This window comes from Scyliorhinus torazame, chromosome 10 (assembly GCF_047496885.1).
Source record: "Scyliorhinus torazame isolate Kashiwa2021f chromosome 10, sScyTor2.1, whole genome shotgun sequence".
NCBI lineage: Eukaryota > Metazoa > Chordata > Chondrichthyes > Carcharhiniformes > Scyliorhinidae > Scyliorhinus > Scyliorhinus torazame.
Window position 1 is genome coordinate 226,780,114 of NC_092716.1, and position 20,245 is coordinate 226,800,358.

The window sequence follows — 20,245 nt, forward strand, 5'->3', positions numbered from 1 at the left end:
TCAATTCTTTTTATTCCTTTTCCTTCATCCAACTATCTAGTTTTGTTAATGGTGTCTGGGCATTGCTGGCAGGGCCAGCATTTATTGCCCAGTCATAATTGTGTTCGGTAATGGTGAGCTGACTTGGCCGTTGCGGTCTTTGTTGTAAAGGTACACCCATAGTGTGTTGGGGAGGCAATTGCAGGATTTTGTCCCAGCGATAGTAAAAGAACGGTGATATAGTTCAAAGTCAGGATGATGACTGACTTGCAGCTATTGGTTTTCTTATCTAACTGCGTCCGTTGTCCTTCAGGATGGTAGAAGTAGGTTGGAAGGTTCTGTGGAAGACTGGGCAAGTTGCTGCAGTGCATCTTGTAAATGGTACATACTGCTGCTACTATGTGCAGGTTGTGAAGGGAGTCAAAGTTTTAAAATGGTGGATGGGGTGTCGATCAAAACGGGCTGCTTTGCTTGGATGGTGTTTGGCTCCCAGAATGTTGTTAGAACCAAACTTCTCCAGGTAATGGAGAATATTCTACACTGTCAGACTTGTGCCTTGTCAATGGTGGACAGGCTTTGGGAGTCAGGTGGTGAGTTACTTGTTACATTCCCAGTCTCTGACCTTTATTGCCACAAGTAGACTTGCATTGCAATGAAGTTACTGTGAAAATCCCCTAGTCGCCACATTTCCGGTGCCTGTTCGGGTGCATGGAGGGAGAATTCAGAATGTCCAAATTACCTAACAGCACTTCTTTTGGGACTTGTGGGAGGAAATCGGAGCACCCGGAAAAACCCACACAGACACTGGGAGAACGTGCAGACTCCGCACAGACACTGACCCAGCTGGGAATCGAACCTGGGACCCTGGTGCTGCGAAGCTGTCCACATATGGAACTCCTGCAGTGTTGTCCAGGGGTTGAGGTGGTTGCCCTCCAACAACCACGAACAACGTTTTCCTTTGTACTCTGATTCCAAATAATGGAGAGTTTCCACACTGATTCTCATTACTTCAATTTTGCTAGGACTCTTGAGTTGATATGTGTGGATGAGATGAAGAGGAAAATCATTTCAAAAATTCACGAGTGGGAAAACTAGCTGCTTGTTAATGTGATATGGCAGAGCTAAAAACTAGAGTAACTGACATTCACACTTGACACTTCTTGTACGACAACCGTCCAGGCTTAGCTGAATCCTAAACCGATGTACCCAATTATTTTTTCCAATGAAGAGGCAATTTATCAGAGAATCATGAAATATACAGTGCAGAAGGAGGCCATTCGGCTCATCGAGTCTGCACCCACCCTTGGAAAGAGCACTCCACTTAAGCCCATTCCTCCACTGTAACCCAGTAATCCCACTGAACATCTTTGAACACTAAGGGGCAATTTAGCATTGCCAATCCACCTAACCCGCACATCTTTGGACTATGGGAGGAACCAGAGCGCCAGGAGAAAACCCATGCAGACACAGGGAGAAAGTGCAAACTCACCCGAGTCACCCGAGGCCGAAATTGAACCTGGGTCCTTGGAGCTGTCAGGCAGCAGTGCCAACCACTGTGCCACCATGCTGTCCATTTAGTGTGGCCAATCCATCTACCCTGCACCTACCACTTCATAAATGTGTTATTTTTAAATTGCAGATATGATGCCTCTCTTTAAATTGCATATTGGATTTTGAGGATCAACCTGTGCATTTTATGGATCAGAAGGTGGGGGAGGATGGAGGAAGAAGTATGGCCACTCAGAAGGGAAGTGATGGTTGGTGAGACTGAAGGTGGATTAAAAGCCACCTTAGAGTTCAGGGAGTTGGGGGTGAGGAGGGATCAGGAATGGAGTGGAAAGCAGTGCTAATCATTTAGTTAAAGGCCTGATCATTATAGGCTGTTAATTGGTTCTTCATAGCTCTACCACATTCCTAGAATAAGCTGTGGAATATTTCATTTATTCTTTCATGGGGTGGCATACTCTGTTAAATCCTGTCTTGATGTCAACGGCAATCATTGTCCATTCACCTCTTAAACTCTACTCTTTTGTCCCTGTTTGGAATAAGGCTGTAATTAGGCCTGGAGTAAAGTGGCCCTGGCAGAATCCAAACTGAGCATCTGTAAGCAGGTTATTGTGTGATTGCACTACCGACACCATCTTCCATCACTTTGCTGATGATCGAGAGTAGACTGGGGTGATAACTGACCTGATTGGATTTGTCCTTTTTATGGGCAGGACTTATTTGGACAATTTTCCATATTGCCAGTGATGTGGCTACACTGGAAGGTCTGTCTGAGAGTTCAGAAGCACAAGTCTTCAATACTATTTCTGAGATGTTGGGGGACATATCCAGTGCCTTCAGCCATTTCTTCATGCTGGGTGAAGGAGGGGGGTGGATTGAATGCAGTGTGTGAATGTCTCCAAGCACAAAGACAGTTCAGAGATCGCTTGTGGCCTGTATGAGGCTGTTGTGTGGACAGGACATGTTGCTGACTGGGAGGAAGTCGGGTGGCTGGCAGCTGAATTCCAGAAGGTCAGCTTGCAAGTACCATGCAGCGGTATAACTGCAGTTTTTTTACCCTTGCTGAAGGCACATGCTTTAAGATGACCAATGTATTTAAATATTTTTTTAAGGGGTACACAGTGGTTAGCACTGCTGTCTGAGGGTGCCAAGGACCTGGGTTCAATTCTGACCTTGGGGGACTGTCTGTGTAGAGTTAGCATATTCTTCCTGTATCTGATTATTGTGTGAGTGGTGGGGCAGGGGCTGACTACTATACTTATCTCTGCCCATCCGCAAAAATATATTTGAAACTCTTTGCATCATCTTTTATCCCCTCTCCCCCTGCTTGATTTTGTTATATTTGACAAAGGCCATTGAAGTAGTGTCTTAATGACCATTCGGGGAATAACGTTAATTCTGTTGATGTGCCGCAAGTGGCCAGTGTGCTCAAACAGAAATTCAGGCCACTGGTGTATCTGGTTTCCGGAGTTCCTGATTTGAGAAGTTAGTGTATCCTCAAATTTCAACTCTGAGAAATCTTGCCTCCCGACTGTTTTCTCCTTCCAAAACAACTGTTAATTCAATTTGCTCGCTTCGCCAATTCTATTCCTCTTAATCTTAATCTTGTACATTGCAGGTAATGAATCCCCCCCACCTCCACCATGTTTGTAGCTTCTGTTTTCTCGTTATCCAGATAATTGGTGATTTGATTTTTAATTGACTCTCCAACCAATCCTCAACACATTCACAATCAATAGAACCGTAATAATTGATGTTTAACTTGCATCTTTTAACTTTATAAAACATTAAAGCACTTCACAAGAATACACTTGCCTGGATCTTAGGGTCCCAAATGCTGAACACAGAGCGGCTAGCTATTATTGACCACTGCAAAGGAACCGCAAATTCTGAGGAGCCCTCTTGAGCTCTAATCTGAGTGCCTGAAAGGCGTCGAGGGAGACTCTATGCCAAGAGTCCTTTCGGGACCCATTGTTGTATAAACTTGGGCTGATTGCCCTGCATTTTCCCAATATTTACACATTATATATTTATGGCAGCTCCTGGAGGCAGCTTATGGAGGATCTTCAGGAGCTTTAAATCAGCAGGATTGTCAAAACACAACTGCAACCGTGGCACCTCAGTCCCGGCTGATATGATAACTTTTTTTGATAGATTGTACCCTGGCTCTGATGTTTGATTCTTCAGTCAATTGAAGGGCAGGGATTGAAGGTAGATATGACCACACATAAAAGAAGCGCATTTGGGGCGGTGGGGGGTTGTTCGATGTTGACTTTGGGGGGAACTGTTTTAACATCTTGCTCATTAAGTCTCATTTGTGTAATGCTGCAGATACATCTTTCAGACTTAATGAAACCAGGATTGAGAACAAGAATGGAGTTGAAATTGATCTTGAGCAGTAGTTCAAAGTGAAAAATATTGAAATAGAAGTTCATTTACATCTAACCTGGTTTTCTATTCCATCACAATCTGAGGAAATTGATATCAGTAGCACAATGGTTAGCACTTGCCTCACGGCGCCAGGGACCCGGGTTCAATTCCCGGCTTGGCTCACTGTCTGTGCGGAGTCTGCACGTTCTCCCCGTGTCTGAGTGGGGTTCCTCCAGGTGCTCCAGTTTCCTGCCACAAATCCCGAAAGACGTGCTTGTTTGGTGAATTCTGAATTCCATATACTCGAGCAGGCGCCGTAGTGTGGTGATGAGGGGATTTTCACAGTAACTTCATTACAGTGTTAATGTAAGCCTACTTGCGACACTGATAAAGATTATTATTATAGCTGGTGGCGTCTAATATAGAATCCCTGCAGTGCAGAAGGAGGCCATTCGGCCATTGAGTCTGCACTGGCCCTCAAAGAGCACTCTACCGAGGTCCTTTCCCTGCCAATATGGTCTACTGTTCCATACTGTGCCTCACAGCCCCAGGGACCTAGGTCCAATTCTGGCCTCGGGTGACTGGAGTTTGCACATTCTCCCCATGTCTGTGTGGGTTTCCTCTAGGTACTCCAGTTTCCTCCCACAGTCCAAAGATGTGCAGGTTAGGTGGAGTAGCCTTGCTAAATTGCCCCTTAGTGTCCAAAATGTTTGGTGGGGTTACTGGGTTACGGGGATATGGTGGAGGTATGGACTTCAGCAGGGTGCTCTTTCCAATGGCCGGTGCAGACTCGATGGGCTGAATGGCCACCTGCACTGTATATTCTATGAATTTCCCCATTTCACACTATCGTTGGAAGAGTTTCACTCCTGATATGTTGGGTTTCTAACTGGTTGTACTGCAGAGCAGTCTGACAGATTGTTCCCTGAAAGTTGAGTTTCCAGTTTTAGTTTTCCATCAGAGAGAGGCAATTTCTTTTAGGAGAGAACCATCCATTCTGTAGCTGTACCTACCGAGTGTTTAAAAGCAACTTTTCCAAATTCCTGGAGCGAGTTGCCCGGTTGCACCTTTAGCTGAAGAAAAATATGCAGACTGGGACATAGTGTGGAAGACAAAAGTTGAGCCTGATGTTGACTATCCTGAAACCTCAGTGATTCTGCAAGGCAGCAACCATTCTGGCACCCTTTTATTTTTAACGCACCCATTTGTGAATATATTACTTCCTTTATGCTATTTGATATAGTGAAAAGTCTAATTTATTTCTCTTTTTCAGGTTTTAACAGGGGACGCAGGAGAAGATGCAGAATGCCATGCAGCTAAGCTGCTAGAAGTGATTATTCTACAGTGTAAAGGGCGTGGTATTGACCAGGTTAGTGAAGTACAATGGACATTACAGTTTGAGTGAATTTACATAGCGGTTCAATAAATTTGGCTTCAAACATTAGAACTAGTTAATTCGCCCAAAATGAAATGCTCAGAAGGTTTTTAAGAAGTACAATTTGTGGTAATCTTTTTTGCTTTAACGCCAATGAACTAATACTTTTGAGCAATATAAATTGAATGAGCCTTTTGTGATTATTATGGTGCAGAAGTGCTCGAGTTTTTATTTAATAATCAAATGGCTAATGGTGGCAATGTTGTATCGATCCTTAAATTAGAACAGCACCACCTTGAATAGCAATTTAGCTTTTCTTTTCCCCAATTGAAAGGATTCAGCTCCCTGATGATCTTGTGGGTAAAAGCATTATCTGGTTTAGAAGACTTTGTCCCAGGTTTGCCTCTTGTGAATTATGTTGGGGCTTTGTCAGTGCGGTTGCTTCATCTCCCATTGCTACCATGGATGATTGCTAGAGACAAATAGATGTTAAGTGAAAATATTATTGCACTTGCCTATTATACCTTCCACAGTCTGAATACCTCCTAACACTCCAAGGTGTCCATCTAAAGGGTGACCACTTAAGCAAGTTTAAGTTGTTTGCATCTCTGGTTGGGTGGTGTGGGAAAGATTTTAACAAAAATAAAACTTACTACTGTCTACATGTCCAACTGTAAATCATCACCGAGTAACTTAATAGTTTGGCAATTGCCCAGATATCAGATAATTCACTTTACACTAAAAATGGCCTGTTTGCACAGCATCTGCAAGCTTTCAGTGTAGATAATTTGTTGCCCCAATAACATGCTGTTTTGGAACAGTGACAAGTTGTGGGGCATTCTCTTAAATTTTCTTCCTTCTCTTTAAATACTTGACCGTTGAGATTTGCCAAGTGTATTTTCTTTTTTCTAGTGTGTACCTCTGTTTGTGGAAGCAGCACTTGAGAGGCTGACCAGAGAAGTCAAGACCAGTGAGCTAAGAACAATGTGTCTGCAAGTTGCCATTGCTGCTTTGTACTACAACCCACTCCTGTTACTGACTACCTTGGAAAACCTCCACTTTCCCAACAACACGGAGCCAATCACCACACAGTTTGTTAACCAGTGGCTGAATGATGTAGACTGCTTTTTAGGGTAAGACTTGCTGTACCACATAAGAGAAAAAAGAATGGGTGTTCAATATGTTCTCTGAGGCTGGAAAAGGGTGCAAAAATCTTGCATCGCGGTGTACTATTTGAGATTTAATTGCCCTCTGTGCAACTTGGTCACAGTGGGTCAGAGCATTAGATTAGTTTCCTGGGATGGTGAAACATGCTGAGCTTTCAACATTTGCCAAAGTAGTCAAGGAATGACTTTATCTAAAAGAGTTTTCTACAATGACTTGTGCATACTGTTTAGTGGGCTAGGCATGGGTAGAATGCAGGACCAAGGATTGGGAGCCAGTAATGAGAGTTTTTGGGGTGGTAAGTGTTGAGGAATCTGAAAATTGGAATGTGAATCTTGTAGGTTTACAATTTTCAATTCATGTATATTTTCCTTGCCCCATCTAAAACCAGAACTTGCGTAGAGCAATAACTGAGAAACAACCGGATGTTCTGATAATGCAATAAGCGGGAACTGAGAGGATAGTCTAATCGTTCAACTTTTGAGATTGGGAGGAGAGTAGCAAGATGGAGTACAGGTGGAAAGGATGGTGGGGAAGAAAACATTCAGAAGAGAGCTCCAAATAGCAGAGTTTTTTAAAATAAATGTTTTATTGAGGTATTTTCTTTGGCAGTTTAACAGCAACAAAATCCACAATATAAATAACAAGAAAAGAAAAAATATATATATACATTGTGCAAATTCCGCCACTCTCTCCTGCAGGTCCTGCCATTACCCCACTACGCTACACTAACCTAACGCCCCTCCCCTTCTGCTGACGTTTAATTCTCTGCGAGGAAGTCGACGAATGGTTGCCACCTCCGGGTGAACCCTAACAGAGACCCTCTCATGGCAAACTTAATTTTCTCCAGGCAGAGGAAGCCTGCCATGACTAAAAGCCAGGTCTCCGATTTCGGGGGCTTTGAGTCCCTCCATGCCAGCAATATACGCACCCGGGCTACCAGGGAAGCAAAGGCCAGAACATCTGCCTCTTTCTCCTCCTGGATTCCCGGGTCCTGCGATACCCCAGAAATCGCCACTTCCGGACTCATTGCCGCCCTCACCCTCGTATTTAATACCGTGGACATGGGTGTCGGCAAACCCCTGCCAAAATCCCCTCCTCCACCCCAAAGAATCTGCTCATCCGGGCCACAGTCATGTGAACCCGGTGAACAACCTTAAACTGGATCAGGCTGAGCCTGGCACATGTTGCGGTGGCATTGACCCTTCCTAACGCGTCCGCCCACAGACACTCCTCCATCTCACCCCCCCCCCCACTTAAGCTTCAGCTCCCCGGTCTGCGTCTCCTCTGAGCCCCATAAGCTCTTTATATATTGAGACCCTCCCCATCCCTATCCATCCTCTAGAAACCACCCTATTCTGAATCCCCTTTAGCGGCAGGAGTGGGAAGGTTGGCACCTGCCTCCGCAAAAAGCCCCGCACCTGTAAATACCGGAGATCATTCCCTCCAGCAAACGCAAACTTCTCCTCCAGCGCCCTCATACTCAAGAAGCTTCCTTCTATGAACAAGTCCCCCATCCTCTCTATTCCCGCTCTCCGCCAAATACGGAACCCCTCATACATCCTCCCCGGGGCAAACCAATGATTATCGCAGATTGGGGACCACACCGATGCCCCCTCTGCTCCCACATGTCTCCTCCATTGCCCCCAGGTTCTCCGGGTCGCCACCACCACCGGACTGGTGAGTAAAGCGCCGGCGGGAACGGCAGGGGCACCGTCATTGAACTTGTGCCCTTACACGAGGCTGCCTCCATGCGCACCCAAGACGGCTTCCCCCCCCCCCCCCCCCCCCCCCCCCCCCCCCCCCCACCAGCCACCTCCTCACCATGGCAATGTTGGCCGCCCAGTAGTAATTACTGAAATTCGGCAGCGCCAGCCTGCCATCTCCCCGGTTCCGTTCCAGCATTGCCCTCTTCAGCCACGGGGGCTTGCCCCCCCACTCAAAGCCCACAATAATCTTATTAATCCGCTTGAAAAAAGAACGTGGGATGAAAATGGGGAGGCACTGGAAAACGAAGAGATACCTTGGGAGGACCGTCATTTTTAACGACTGCACCCTACCCGCCAGAGACAGCGGGAGCACGTCCCATCTCCGAAAATCCACCTTCATCTGGTCCACCAACCGGGCCAGGTTCAAATTGTGTAGCCTATCTCAATCCCTCGCCAACTGAATACTCGAGTATCTAAAACTGTCCTCCACTACTCTGAATGGTAGTTCCCCCAATCGCCTCTCCTGACCCTTCGCCTGCACCACAAACAGCTCGCTCTTCCCCAGTTTGAGCTTGTAACCCGAAAGCCGGCCGACTTCCCCTAGGATTCCCATAATTTCCCCCATCCCCTCCATTGGGTCAGAGACATACAGCAGCAAGTCATCCACATACAACGAGACTGTGTTCCACGCCCCGCCCTGGACCAGCCCCTTGAGGCCCTCAGTGTAATTGCCAGCGGCTCTATCGCCAGCACAAACAGCAGTGGGGAGAGGGGACATCCCTGTCTTGTCCCCCGGCGTAATCTGAAATATTCAAACGTCGTCCTATTTGTCCGTACACTACCGGCGCCCGGTACAGCAGCCTAACCCAGTCAACAAAGCCCCTCCCAAATCCGAACCACTCCAGCACCTCCCATAAGTAATCCCACTCGACCCGAATGAACGCTTTTTCCACATCCATCGCAACCACCACTTCAACTTCCCTACCTCCCGGGGGCATCATAATCACATTGAACAGCCTTCTAACATTGGCCCCCAGCTGCCTGCCCTTAACAAATCCTGTCTGGTCTTCTATAACGTCTGGTACACAGTCCTCAATCCTAGAGGCCAGAATCTTTGTCAGGAGCTTGGCATCCACATTTAACAAGGATATCGGCCTATAAGAACCACACAGCTGCAGGGGTCCTTGTCCCTTTTCAAAATGAGCGAAATCGTGGCCTGTGACATTGTCTGGGGTAGAACTCCTCTTTCCTTGGCCTTGTTAAAGACTTTCAACAGCACTGGCCCCAATATCCCGAGAACTTTTTATAGAACTCGACTGGGTACCCGTCTGGCCCCGGGGCCTTCCCAGACTGCATGGCCTTCAAGCCCTCCATTATCTCCTCCAGCCTAACTGGGGCCTTCAGCCCTTCTACCAGCTCCCCGTCCACCTTCAGGAAAGTCAGCCCATCCAAAAAGTGCCTCATCCCCTCCGGCCCCCCAAGGGGTTCCGATCTATACAACCTACGATAAAAGTCCCGAATGGTCTTGCTCACCCCCTCCGAGCCCCCAACTAAGTTCCCATCCCCGTCAACCACTTTCCCTATTTCCCTAGCTGCCTCCCTCTTTCTGAGCTGCTGTGCACGCATCCTACTGGCCTTTTCCCCGTGCTCGTACACCGCTCCCTTCACCTTCCTGAGCTGCTCCACTGACCTACCTGGACTTAATAAACTAAATTGCGCCTGCAGCCTCCAGCGTTCCCTCAAAAGCCCCGCCTCTGGAGTCTCCGCATGACTCCTCTCCACTCGTAGGATCTCTCTTACCAGTCGGTCCGTTTCTGCCCTATCCATCCTGTCCATGTGAGCCCGGATCGAGATCAGCTCCCCTCTCACCACCGCCTTCAGCGCTTCCCAGACCACCGCCGCTGAGAACTCTCCCGTGTCATTTACCTGCAGGTAGTTCAGCATGCACTTCCTCAATCTCTCGCAGACCGCTTCGTTCGCCAACAGCCCCACATCCAATCTCCAGTGCCGGCGATGCTTGCCATCCATCCTGACCTGCAGGTCCACCCAGTGCAGAGCATGGTCCGAGATCGTAATTGCCGAATAGCCTGTGTCTACCACCCCCGCCAACAGGGCCCTGTCCACAACAAAGAATAGAGTGCATGGAAGTTTCAGTAGTGGTGAAAGTAGGGAGTGTTTTTCATGGTATTTGGGTGGGAATAGAAATTGCAGCGTTAATCCCACTCCACTCTAAACACTGACAAAAATGCTTCTGCCCATAGTTAATATGACTAGCTATATATGTAGTTGGAATAGTCTTCAGAAACAGTGTCCAGACTTTCACTTGAGCATGTCAATTTGTTTTGTTTTTTTGGATCCATAATTTGTAGTGTTTTTGACATTACCATTGTATTGCATTTTGCAATAAACAATAAAAATTAGTCTTAAGACTAATGATGAATTGAACAGTGGAACAGGAATGGTACTTTTCAGACTAATCATTTAGTTCAAAGTGATACTTGTGCAGAAATGGCAGTGTTTTACTAAAATTCGCTCTGGACTTTTGGCAGTAGCACCCTGATGATATTGCTGTGGATTTTTGCCAATTATGTTTCTAGGCAGTGTTATTACACTGTAATGATACTGTCAACTTCATAGTGGAAGGAGCTGAACCATCTTCACCACCTCCTGCATCCTGTTGTATTGATGCCACAGTTAACTATGAACTATGAAGAGGCATCGTGACAAAGAACAATTCTGTTCATGGGTACACAAATACCAGAATCACTTGATTAGAATGGTAATCTTGCCTTTTTTCCTCCCCAGTCCATAGCCTGAATTTTAGAACACTGAGCTGAGATGTGATCCAGGATAAACCTGGGAACCTCAGCTGGTATGACTTGATACAGGCTCTTGTCATTTGAGCCATCATTGAAGCCATTGTTTCTAATTAGTTCATAGAAATGGAGTCATGTTTTTGGGGTGTGACCACTTTCCTGAATAATGGAAGACCATGTGGATTGGAGGTGGAAAGTTGAAGTTTTGAACTTCAGATGAGTTGCTTTACTTGCCCAAGTCTTATCCCCACATTTCAATACTATAATGGGATCTACTGCTTTTGAACTACATTCCATTGTTTGACTTCACCGACACAAAATTAATTTTCACTGAGTATAATACCTATGCTTGTTTGGATTTTCAGCTCCCCATCCTTGTGTAATTTCGAAATAGTGAGTTAACTGTCACTATTTTTAAGATGTGTGGCATCCAACAAACTCTTTTTTTCCCACCCTTTTATCCAGTTTACATGATCGGAAAATGTGTGTGCTCGGTCTCTGTGCATTGATTGAACTCGAACAGAGACCACAAATTGTGAACCAGGTTGCAGGACAAATTCTACCAGCTCTCACTCTTCTCTTTGGTGGACTGAAAAGAGCCTATGCTTGCCGTGCAGAGCATGAAAATGACAGTGATAATGATGATGATGGAGAAGATGAGGATGAAAATGGTATGACCATAATTTGTGATTCAACTTGAAGTCTCAACCTGAATTATCATATCTATCTAGAGAAATAAATGAAAGCAAGCTAGTCTTTTGGTTAGGCAATTTCCTTCTGACGACATGCATTAACAGGGAAGGATTATAGAAACGCTGTATATGACCTTTAGAAATTAGATGACTTAGCCTGTGTTTTAAGATAGTGTCATAAACGATGAAAGCTAAGCTTGAGAAATTTTATGAATAACACAAATGGTCTTGGTGATTCAGCACTTTATGCAGGCTTACAGGTTAATATTCTTTAGTTTTTTTTTACCATCATTATAGCATTGGAACTATGTTTTGAGTTACATGATGGCCAGTTTCAAGGATTTTCCTTGGTTGATGGGAATCATTTCACTGGAAAAATAACTATCGGTTAATATCACTGGCTTGGTGTTATTTAGTGTGTTTATGCAAATATCTTTTAAAATCCTCCCATCAATCTTTGTCCTCTGCTTTATGAACATAGATTCAAAGGAACTAAGTTTCCCCTGTTATTTTGGTCAAATGGCTATTGTTTATGCATGCAGTGTAAATATGATACTGGACTGTTTTTCTCCAAGTGGTGTAACATCCAAATTGATCTTGGCCTAATCATACCTAAAAACATTTTGTTAGCACGGATGGTCAACCATTGTTTTTTTTCTTTTCTACATTACCCACTCTCTTTGAGGACACTGAGCTCAGTTCCAGTGTGTCTGTTCGTGACTTCATTAAATCAGCTTGGGTTAAGAATTGAACTTGACGCAGTGGTTAGCACGTCTGCCTCACAGCACCGAGGACCCGGGATCAATCCCGGCCCTGGGTCACTGTCCGTGTGGAGTTTGCACATTCTCTCCATGTCTCTGTGGGTCTTGCCCCCCCAAACCCAAAGATGTGCAGGGTAAGTGAATTGGCCCCGCTAAATTGCCGCTTAATTGGAAGAAAATAATTGGGCACTCTAGGTTTTAAAAAAGGATTGAACTTGAGATCTTCCACACTTACATGGCTCGCAGCTACTCATTGAATACAGTTAACCAGCTGACATACAATTTGGCATACTTAAATATATCAAAATATACCTTATTACTCCTACTATTATTCAGTATGTAAAATGTACCTTATTACTCCTACCAGTATTTTACTTGAAGAGTAGGTATACACACAAAAGCAAGCTACAAAATCTTTAAATTGTAGAATCACTCCACCCTTTCCACCTTCTTGATTTAGGCAACCATTCTATTTCCATCGTCTCAATCAGACAAGTTCCTCATTTATCTCTTCCTTATTCTTTCCCATTTTCATCCATCTCTCCAACCCCACCCACTGCATCTCACTGGAAAGAAAAGTCATACAAATTGCTCAAAAATCTAATTTCGCCAGACTAGCCCGTATACTCACCCTAATCCTGTTCTGGGATGAGGAGGTGCTTTTTTGTAGCACGTTGCTTAAGGCAAAGGTGTGACATACAAAATGATGTAACAGGAAGAAACCAATTGAAATAAGATGTTCATGTAATTGAAGTTGAGCATCCTTTTTACTTCATAGAATCATAAAATTTACAGTACAGAAGGAAGCCATTCTGCTCATCGAGTCTGCACCGGCCCTTGGAAAGAGCACCCCACTTAAGCCCACGCCTCCACCCTATCTCCGTAACCCAGTAACCCCACCTATTCCTTTTTGAATCCGAAGGGCAATTTAGCATGGCAAATCTACCTAACCTGCACATTTTTGGACTATGGGAGGAAACCGGGGCGCAGGAAACCCACGCGGACACGGGGAGAATGTACAGACTTCTCACAGACAGTGACCCAAGCGGGAATCGAACCTGGGACCCTGGAGCTGTGAAGCAACAGTGCTAACCACTATGCTATCGAGCCACCCAAACTTGTTCCAATAAGTTCTGGAACAATCTTGTGGGTTGATTTTCCACTTGATATATTGAATTTATTAGTTTTAATTGCAACAACAATGGTTATTAGCATTCTCTATTAGTGGTAGAAATGTTTTTTACGAAAAGTTCATGGTGAACAAAGGCAAAATAGAGTGAGATTGTGTGAGCATATTCAAACATGTATTTGCAGTTATCAGTAAGCAAGCATTTCCTGCTTCAGTCCTGTCAATGCATATAGTAAATAATTGTTCAAAATGGGAATGGGAAAAGAAAATGAAATAACTTGAATTGTTCTTAGAACAGTCCCCAAATTCATAAATGCTATGTAATGGATTCACCGTGGGAAAAAATCCCTGGTGGTTTTGGCTTCCTGGATTTGTAGGGAACTCCACCGAATGCACTAGTTATTATACTTTTGCAAATAAATCGTTAAAAGAAAATCTAACTGATACACAATCAGTGAACCTCATTCAGTTTTTATAAACAAACTTACATTGATACGTAATGAGTTTCAGCTGCACTGATCCAAATCTACAATTGAACCTTATTACTGAACAACCAGTTATAATATAATTTATTTTTTAAATGTGTAAATGTTTTGATCTCGTGTTGGAGAAACCACAATTTTTATTTTTGGCAGAACTGGGCAGTGATGAAGATGATATTGATGAAGATGGACAAGAGTATCTAGAAATGTTGGCGAAACAAGCTGGGGAGGATGGCGATGATGAAGAATGGGAAGATGATGATGCAGAGGAGACTGCTCTTGAAGGATACTGCACCATTGTTGATAATGAAGATAGCAATATTGATGAATATCAGATATTCAAAAGCGTACTGCAAAGTATGAATTGGTTTTGCTTTTGATTTTCTTCTATTTCGTTTGGTCATTTTCCATGTGAAAGCTTTGATGGTAAATGTTGGTACGCTATTGGACCAACGGGCATGATAGAGAGAGACTGGTTCGGTAATCAGTCAATGTTCACAAGTTCACTTTTCAATACGAGGTGGTGGATAATCAGGAGCAGTACTACTGACTGGCTCTATCGTTCCGTATCTATGGGAATTAAAGCCAGCTGTAGTACCCTAATTGGTGAATGTTGATCTATATAAACATAATTTAGTCTTAATTCAAACTTCCTACGTCTGCTTTTTATTGAGACTATTCATTATCAGTCCTAAATAGAGGAATTCATTAAAGTCACGGCTGAAAAATATTAAAGGTGCAACAACACATTTTAATTTATTAATTGGAGTTATTGTTTTAAATTTTGAGTACCCAATTCTTTTTTTCCCAATTAAGGGGCAATTTAACGTGGCCAATTGACCTTCCCTGCACAGGTTGTGGGGGTGATACCCATGCAGACACGGGAAAATGTGCAAACCACACTGACAGTGACTTGGGGCCGGGATCGATGCTGTGCGACAGCAGTGTGAACCACTGTGCCATTTGGAGTTTTATGTTACATTGTTTTAACAAAATCTGCAATTTGGGAAGTCACCCTGTGACCTTCAAGTATTAGCTATCTGGTTATTGAAGCTCAGGCAACTTTTGTTCTAGCTGCACATATTTCGAGTAAAAGCAAGAACTTGAGAGATATGCAAATAAATGGGGACACTGAAATGAACTGGTACCTGAGGTTCCTCAGTAATCACTAGCCCACAAAGACGAAGTTGGTTGAAACAACGTCGTGGTTTAAACAACTGGTGCCTGTAAAGCACTCCGGTGATATATTAACTTACGAACCCTCTGCAAGAGAGGCTACTCTGACATGTGGACACATTGTCAACTGGAAATGTGGCAAAAGAAAATGTCTTAACAGCTTGTGACAGCAACATAGTTCATTCAGTGTCATGGAGGCTTAGGTACAGAATGGTTTCATATTGTGCTGTGACCTTCATGATGTATATTTTAGTGACAAGTGCTCTTGGGGTGTACTTAGATTTCCATTTTGAATGTTTATCACCTGACTACTTATTCTAACAGTTATAGGCTGGAGGGGGGTTTAATTTAAACAGCCCTGATTTCTGTTTTCACCACTCATCCATATGGAAAGACGTTTTGATATTTTATTTTGCCACTTTATATGCAATGGTATATTTCCCAACCACTCCGTTTTGGTGTGATCCAATTTCTCTTAATCCCCGAGCAAACTCAAGATAGGGTAAACTCATAGGGTTAGTTTATTTGTGCGCAATCAAAATACCGGAGGGGGTGTCGCTATGTATGTCCTTGTGCATTCATATAACAGAGGGATAGAGAAAGAAAGATTTATAGGGCAAAGACCACAGAACAAAGATTTATTGTTTTATGCGATTCCAGAACCAAAATCCAGTGGAGTATTCCTTCACAGAGTTTGGCAGCCTGACAATTCACTTTTTTCCAGTAGTGATGACTTCCACGATGCAATAGTCACACACAGGTTAAGTAGTCTTGTAGGCAGGGCGGCATGTGGCGCAGTGGATAGCACTGGAACTGCGGCGCTGAGGACCTGGGTTCAATTCCCGGCCCTGGGTCACTGTCCGTGTGGAGTTTGCACATTCTCCCCATGTCTGCGTGGGTTTCACCCCCACAACCCAAAGATGTGCAGGTTAGGTGGATTGGCCACACTAAATTGCCCCTTAATTGGAAAAAAAAATAATAATTGGGTACTCTAAATTTTAAAAAAAACGTAGTCTTGTAGGCGATGGTATAATTCCAGTACAAATAGTGTAAGTGGGAGGTCAGGTATTCAAACCTTATCAGAGCCTCTTTTCTGTGCTTGATAGATGGAAGATGGCGCACTGATTTGCAGTACAGCAAGATTGTGCCATGTCACATGACTGTCCCCTCCCCACTTCTGGCGTTGACAAAGATTGTTAATGTTCCGACCATTAAGAATTAGAAAGGAAGGTTGCAGGGCTCTTTGTCCTAGTAGATGCTGGTGGCCAGGTCTGGCTTGTGAAATGTATATAGCCTTTGTATAATTCTCTTTGAATTTGGCCTCTGTAACCCAGAGGGGTCATTATCATCTCTTCAGAGAGAATGAGGCACACATTTCTTTGATATTGCCAGTGTATATATATATATATATATATATATATATATATACACGCATATATACTATAGATAATACACTGGTGCTAATCTGACAATATAATGGCGTGTAGAATTTAATTATACTGTTTTACTTCTATTTACGTCAAAGAAAATAGAATTGATTTGTAACAAATTGGCTGCAACTAAGATTTAAACTGTCTTATTTAATCTTTAATTACTGCTAATGATCATTGCAACTGTATTGGTACAGTTCAAATGGTATAGTAGCTCGGTATACAGTGTCAATAGTCTGATCTTTCTTTTCCAGCTATTCAAAACTGTGATCCAACCTGGTACCAAGCCCTAACATGTAATCTTACTGATGAGCATAGGAAGCAATTGCAGGACATTGGAACTCTTGCAGACCAGAGAAGAGCTGCTCTAGGTATATAAGTAATCTGACCTTATTTAGGGGGTTCTTCACTCATTTGAACATTGCCTATTATTTTATCATCGAAATATGTTGGAATCCTTTGGTCCTTGTTCATAAAATCCCCGTTCCATATTGATGCCCATTCAATTTGGAAACATATTATAACTGAACAATAAAAATGGCTGTAATTATTGTACTTTTTGTATGTTTAATTTATGAGCATTGGATTTTAAAAAAATCAAATATCTAATGCTTATTCCCTGTTCTAGTGCAATTACATTGTAAGACATGGGGGCCAATTAATTTCAACGGAAAGCTTATTTGATTATTCTTTTCTTCCTCTTATTGCAGAGTCCAAAATGATTGAAAAACATGGTGGATACAAGTTCAATGCTCCAGTAGTGCCAGCTTCATTTAATTTTGGTGGTTCTGCCCCGGGAATGAATTGAGTTCGCTTTTGATTCATTTGTACTGTGTGACTGGTTGTAGTGAAAGCTTGTGTTGTTCCTTCCAGTAGTGGTTCCAAACAAAAAAAAAAAAAATCAATTCTCATCATCCACAAAATCCACTCAACTTCCTACTACATGGAATGGACAAAATGACCAGAGAAGTGAGAATTTGATCATGAGAGCCCTCTGGAAAAGAAAAACAAAAGTTTCAGAGGAACATCGGCCTGAGAGAGAGAGAGACTAGTGTTAACAAAAATAAACCATAGGAACCTGAAAAGCGAGGGAAAATGTCATGTTGACAGCTTATTCCTTGATTTGATTTCAGGCAAGGAAATCATTGGCTTCTGGGATAATTTCAGCACATCTGTAGTTTTAGGCTAGCAGGCGCCTCCAGTGTTTACATCCATGATAGTGTTAGTATCAGTCTGATTTTTCACATTTCAAGTTCATTTTTAATGTAAATAAGACTCAGCAGGTGGGTAACTCGCAAAAATCGTCTCCAAATTTTCCTGTTCATGCCAAGATTAAAAATGATTGTATTTGGATGTAGACTATCGGACGCAGAACGTAACACTACATAGTGGCAGATGTGTATTTGTAAATGCATAAATAGCACTTTGATATTATGAAAACCTTCTAGCCTTCTGTATTGAATAGCAAGTTTATTTGCTGTTCTACAAATTCAAGGGATTTGTGATCTAAATATAAGTTGAGACATTAAGTTTAAAAATTGAGGTGTCTTGCCTGTAGCCACCACCTCTGATTTTGATTGGGATTTTGGCTATAAAAGAGTCAATGATATTCCATTGCTGCTGAAAATGGCAATGCCCTCAGTGCCCTTTTTTAAGCTCTCTATGTACAAGTCTTTTTTAAAAAATAATAAATTTGGATACAGTGAAATTGTAAACACTGGTGAGACTAATTCAGTAAGAACAAATTCCTAATAGCATGTAAAATTGGACTTCAGCATAAAGTTCTAATATCCAAGCAGAAAAAAACAAAGTACTGTAATTGGTTGAGTGTATGGATGAGCCATCTGTATATGCAACAAAATATTAAAAAGAAAAAATTGGGTTGAACTTTGTTGTAAAAAATGGTCTTTGTTTAACTTGCGTAATGTTAAGCTTTCTCTTGAAAAGGGCCTTCAAGGTTAGGAGGAAAATACACTGGTTATCCTTTTCCAGACAGTTGTTTTCTCATGAGTAACCAGTTCATCATTCTCAACACAATTTAAATTGCAATGTGTGCTGTTAACAACGCAGATCATTGCAGATCATAGTTGTACTTGTGCTAATGAAATGCACAGTGTAACTTGTATATAAAATGTGTTAAAAATGAATGACCATCTATTCACTTGGGTCACAAAACAGTTGTGGCTTCTCTAATAGTTAAGTTAACCTTTTTTAAGTTAATGTGCTTCAAAAAAAAAAAAAAAAATCAATATTGCATTATGCTGCACTTTTTTAGCACAGCTTGTGATCAAAAGGTGTCATGGTTGAGCAATGGTGATTTTGTACTTTGCAGTAGTGTGGCAGATGACGACAAAGATGGGAAAATGAAGGAGCGGTGTTTGGAGTGCAGAAAATCACGCTGGAAAGCTGGGGAATTGGATGGAAACACCAAACTGGCTGAAATTGACACAGAAGCTATTGTAAAAAAAAATCTGGAAAAATTCAGAACCAAGGATGATGAAGTTGGGACCTTGAGTATCTACCAATAAAAACCACTTGGTGGTATGGCAGAAGAACATTATTTTTTGCAAATTCCTGTAACCTTGTGGTGATATTCTGTTACAGAACTTTAATAAAAAAGAATTGAGGACTCTGTACCAAAGTTGAAAGTTAATTCTACTTTATATGCAATCAAGAGCAGGCCGAATTCTGGATGATGCCAAAACTTGAATGTAACTATTGCAATATGCATTAAATTGAAGAATTTCACTTTGTGAACTTCTGCTTGACTTTTAAACAGAAGGTAATTGATGTTCTGTATAGCAAAGTAAATGCAGAAGAATGTGTTTGGTCGGGAGTGATTAGTTTATTAACTATCAAAACCTTAGCACACCATTTTATATGCTGACAGTAATGCATACAGTTGGGTAAACTGGTTGGTTTATCGCATTTAGTGGCTTATTTCACAGTCTTCCCTCACCCCTCCTAAATGATTGAGTTTAATGTCATTATAAATCACCATTACTGAACAATTAAGTGTTCTGAGGCATTATTCACTATTGAACACTATGAGAAAAAAAAGCTACGGTACTTGTATTCTCAGAAATTAACCAATTTAAGGGGTAAATATTGAAAGGCATTTTGTGCAAAGTCAGAATATTGGAAACTAATTGATGGAACTGTTCTAATCATAATCTAAACATGTTTGTTAGATGATTGAGCTCTGCCGATAAGTGTCTATGCTGTTCACATAACTGAGTTTGGCAGAGAGGGTTAAAATTGATGAGTTCTATGATATGATGAGTGGCCAGTGCCTGCTGGAACTCTTTGGAATGCTATGGTGTATTCGAGTCATATAAGTATATATTCCAGATTTCCATGAATAATCACCCACCTCCACGAGGTCTCAAAAGATGCCTTATGGACGCTTACCCAAATCAACTGCCCCAGCCGCTACAAATGAAGGACTGCCTTCCTGAAAAGAAGGAAAGCAAGCAAATTGATATGGAATTTTAAAAAAAAAAGAAGGAAATTGCAACAATTTCTGGAAACTGAGTAATGTCGATAAGCACATCATTTCCACCTCTGAGCATTGAGTTTGAAATTACCCCATGCAGAAAATAGGCAAATCTTCCCCCTCAACATTTCTCTCGTGATGCTGATGACCTATGTTCCAA

At 42.5% G+C, this 20,245-nt stretch overlaps 1 protein-coding gene across 3 annotated transcripts in view; it reads left to right on the plus strand.

The window, feature by feature from the left end:
- The window catches only part of ipo7 (importin 7), a 111,793-nt gene extending 92,456 nt beyond the window's left edge, over window positions 1–19,337 (plus strand). The window contains exons 20-26 of one of the 3 annotated variants that reach the window (XM_072466516.1): window positions 5,129–5,224; window positions 6,143–6,363; window positions 11,385–11,590; window positions 14,137–14,340; window positions 16,844–16,960; window positions 17,300–17,346; window positions 18,922–19,337. In XM_072466516.1, the coding sequence (XP_072322617.1) occupies window positions 5,129–5,224; window positions 6,143–6,363; window positions 11,385–11,590; window positions 14,137–14,340; window positions 16,844–16,960; window positions 17,300–17,346; window positions 18,922–18,924 (894 nt within the window). In that variant the 3' untranslated portion in view covers window positions 18,925–19,337. Of the gene's footprint in view, window positions 1–5,128; window positions 5,225–6,142; window positions 6,364–11,384; window positions 11,591–14,136; window positions 14,341–16,843; window positions 16,961–17,299 lie in introns of all 3 variants that reach the window. The other 2 variants (XM_072466515.1, XM_072466517.1) reach the window with 2 other exon arrangements.
- Window positions 19,338–20,245: the final 908 nt, after the last annotated feature.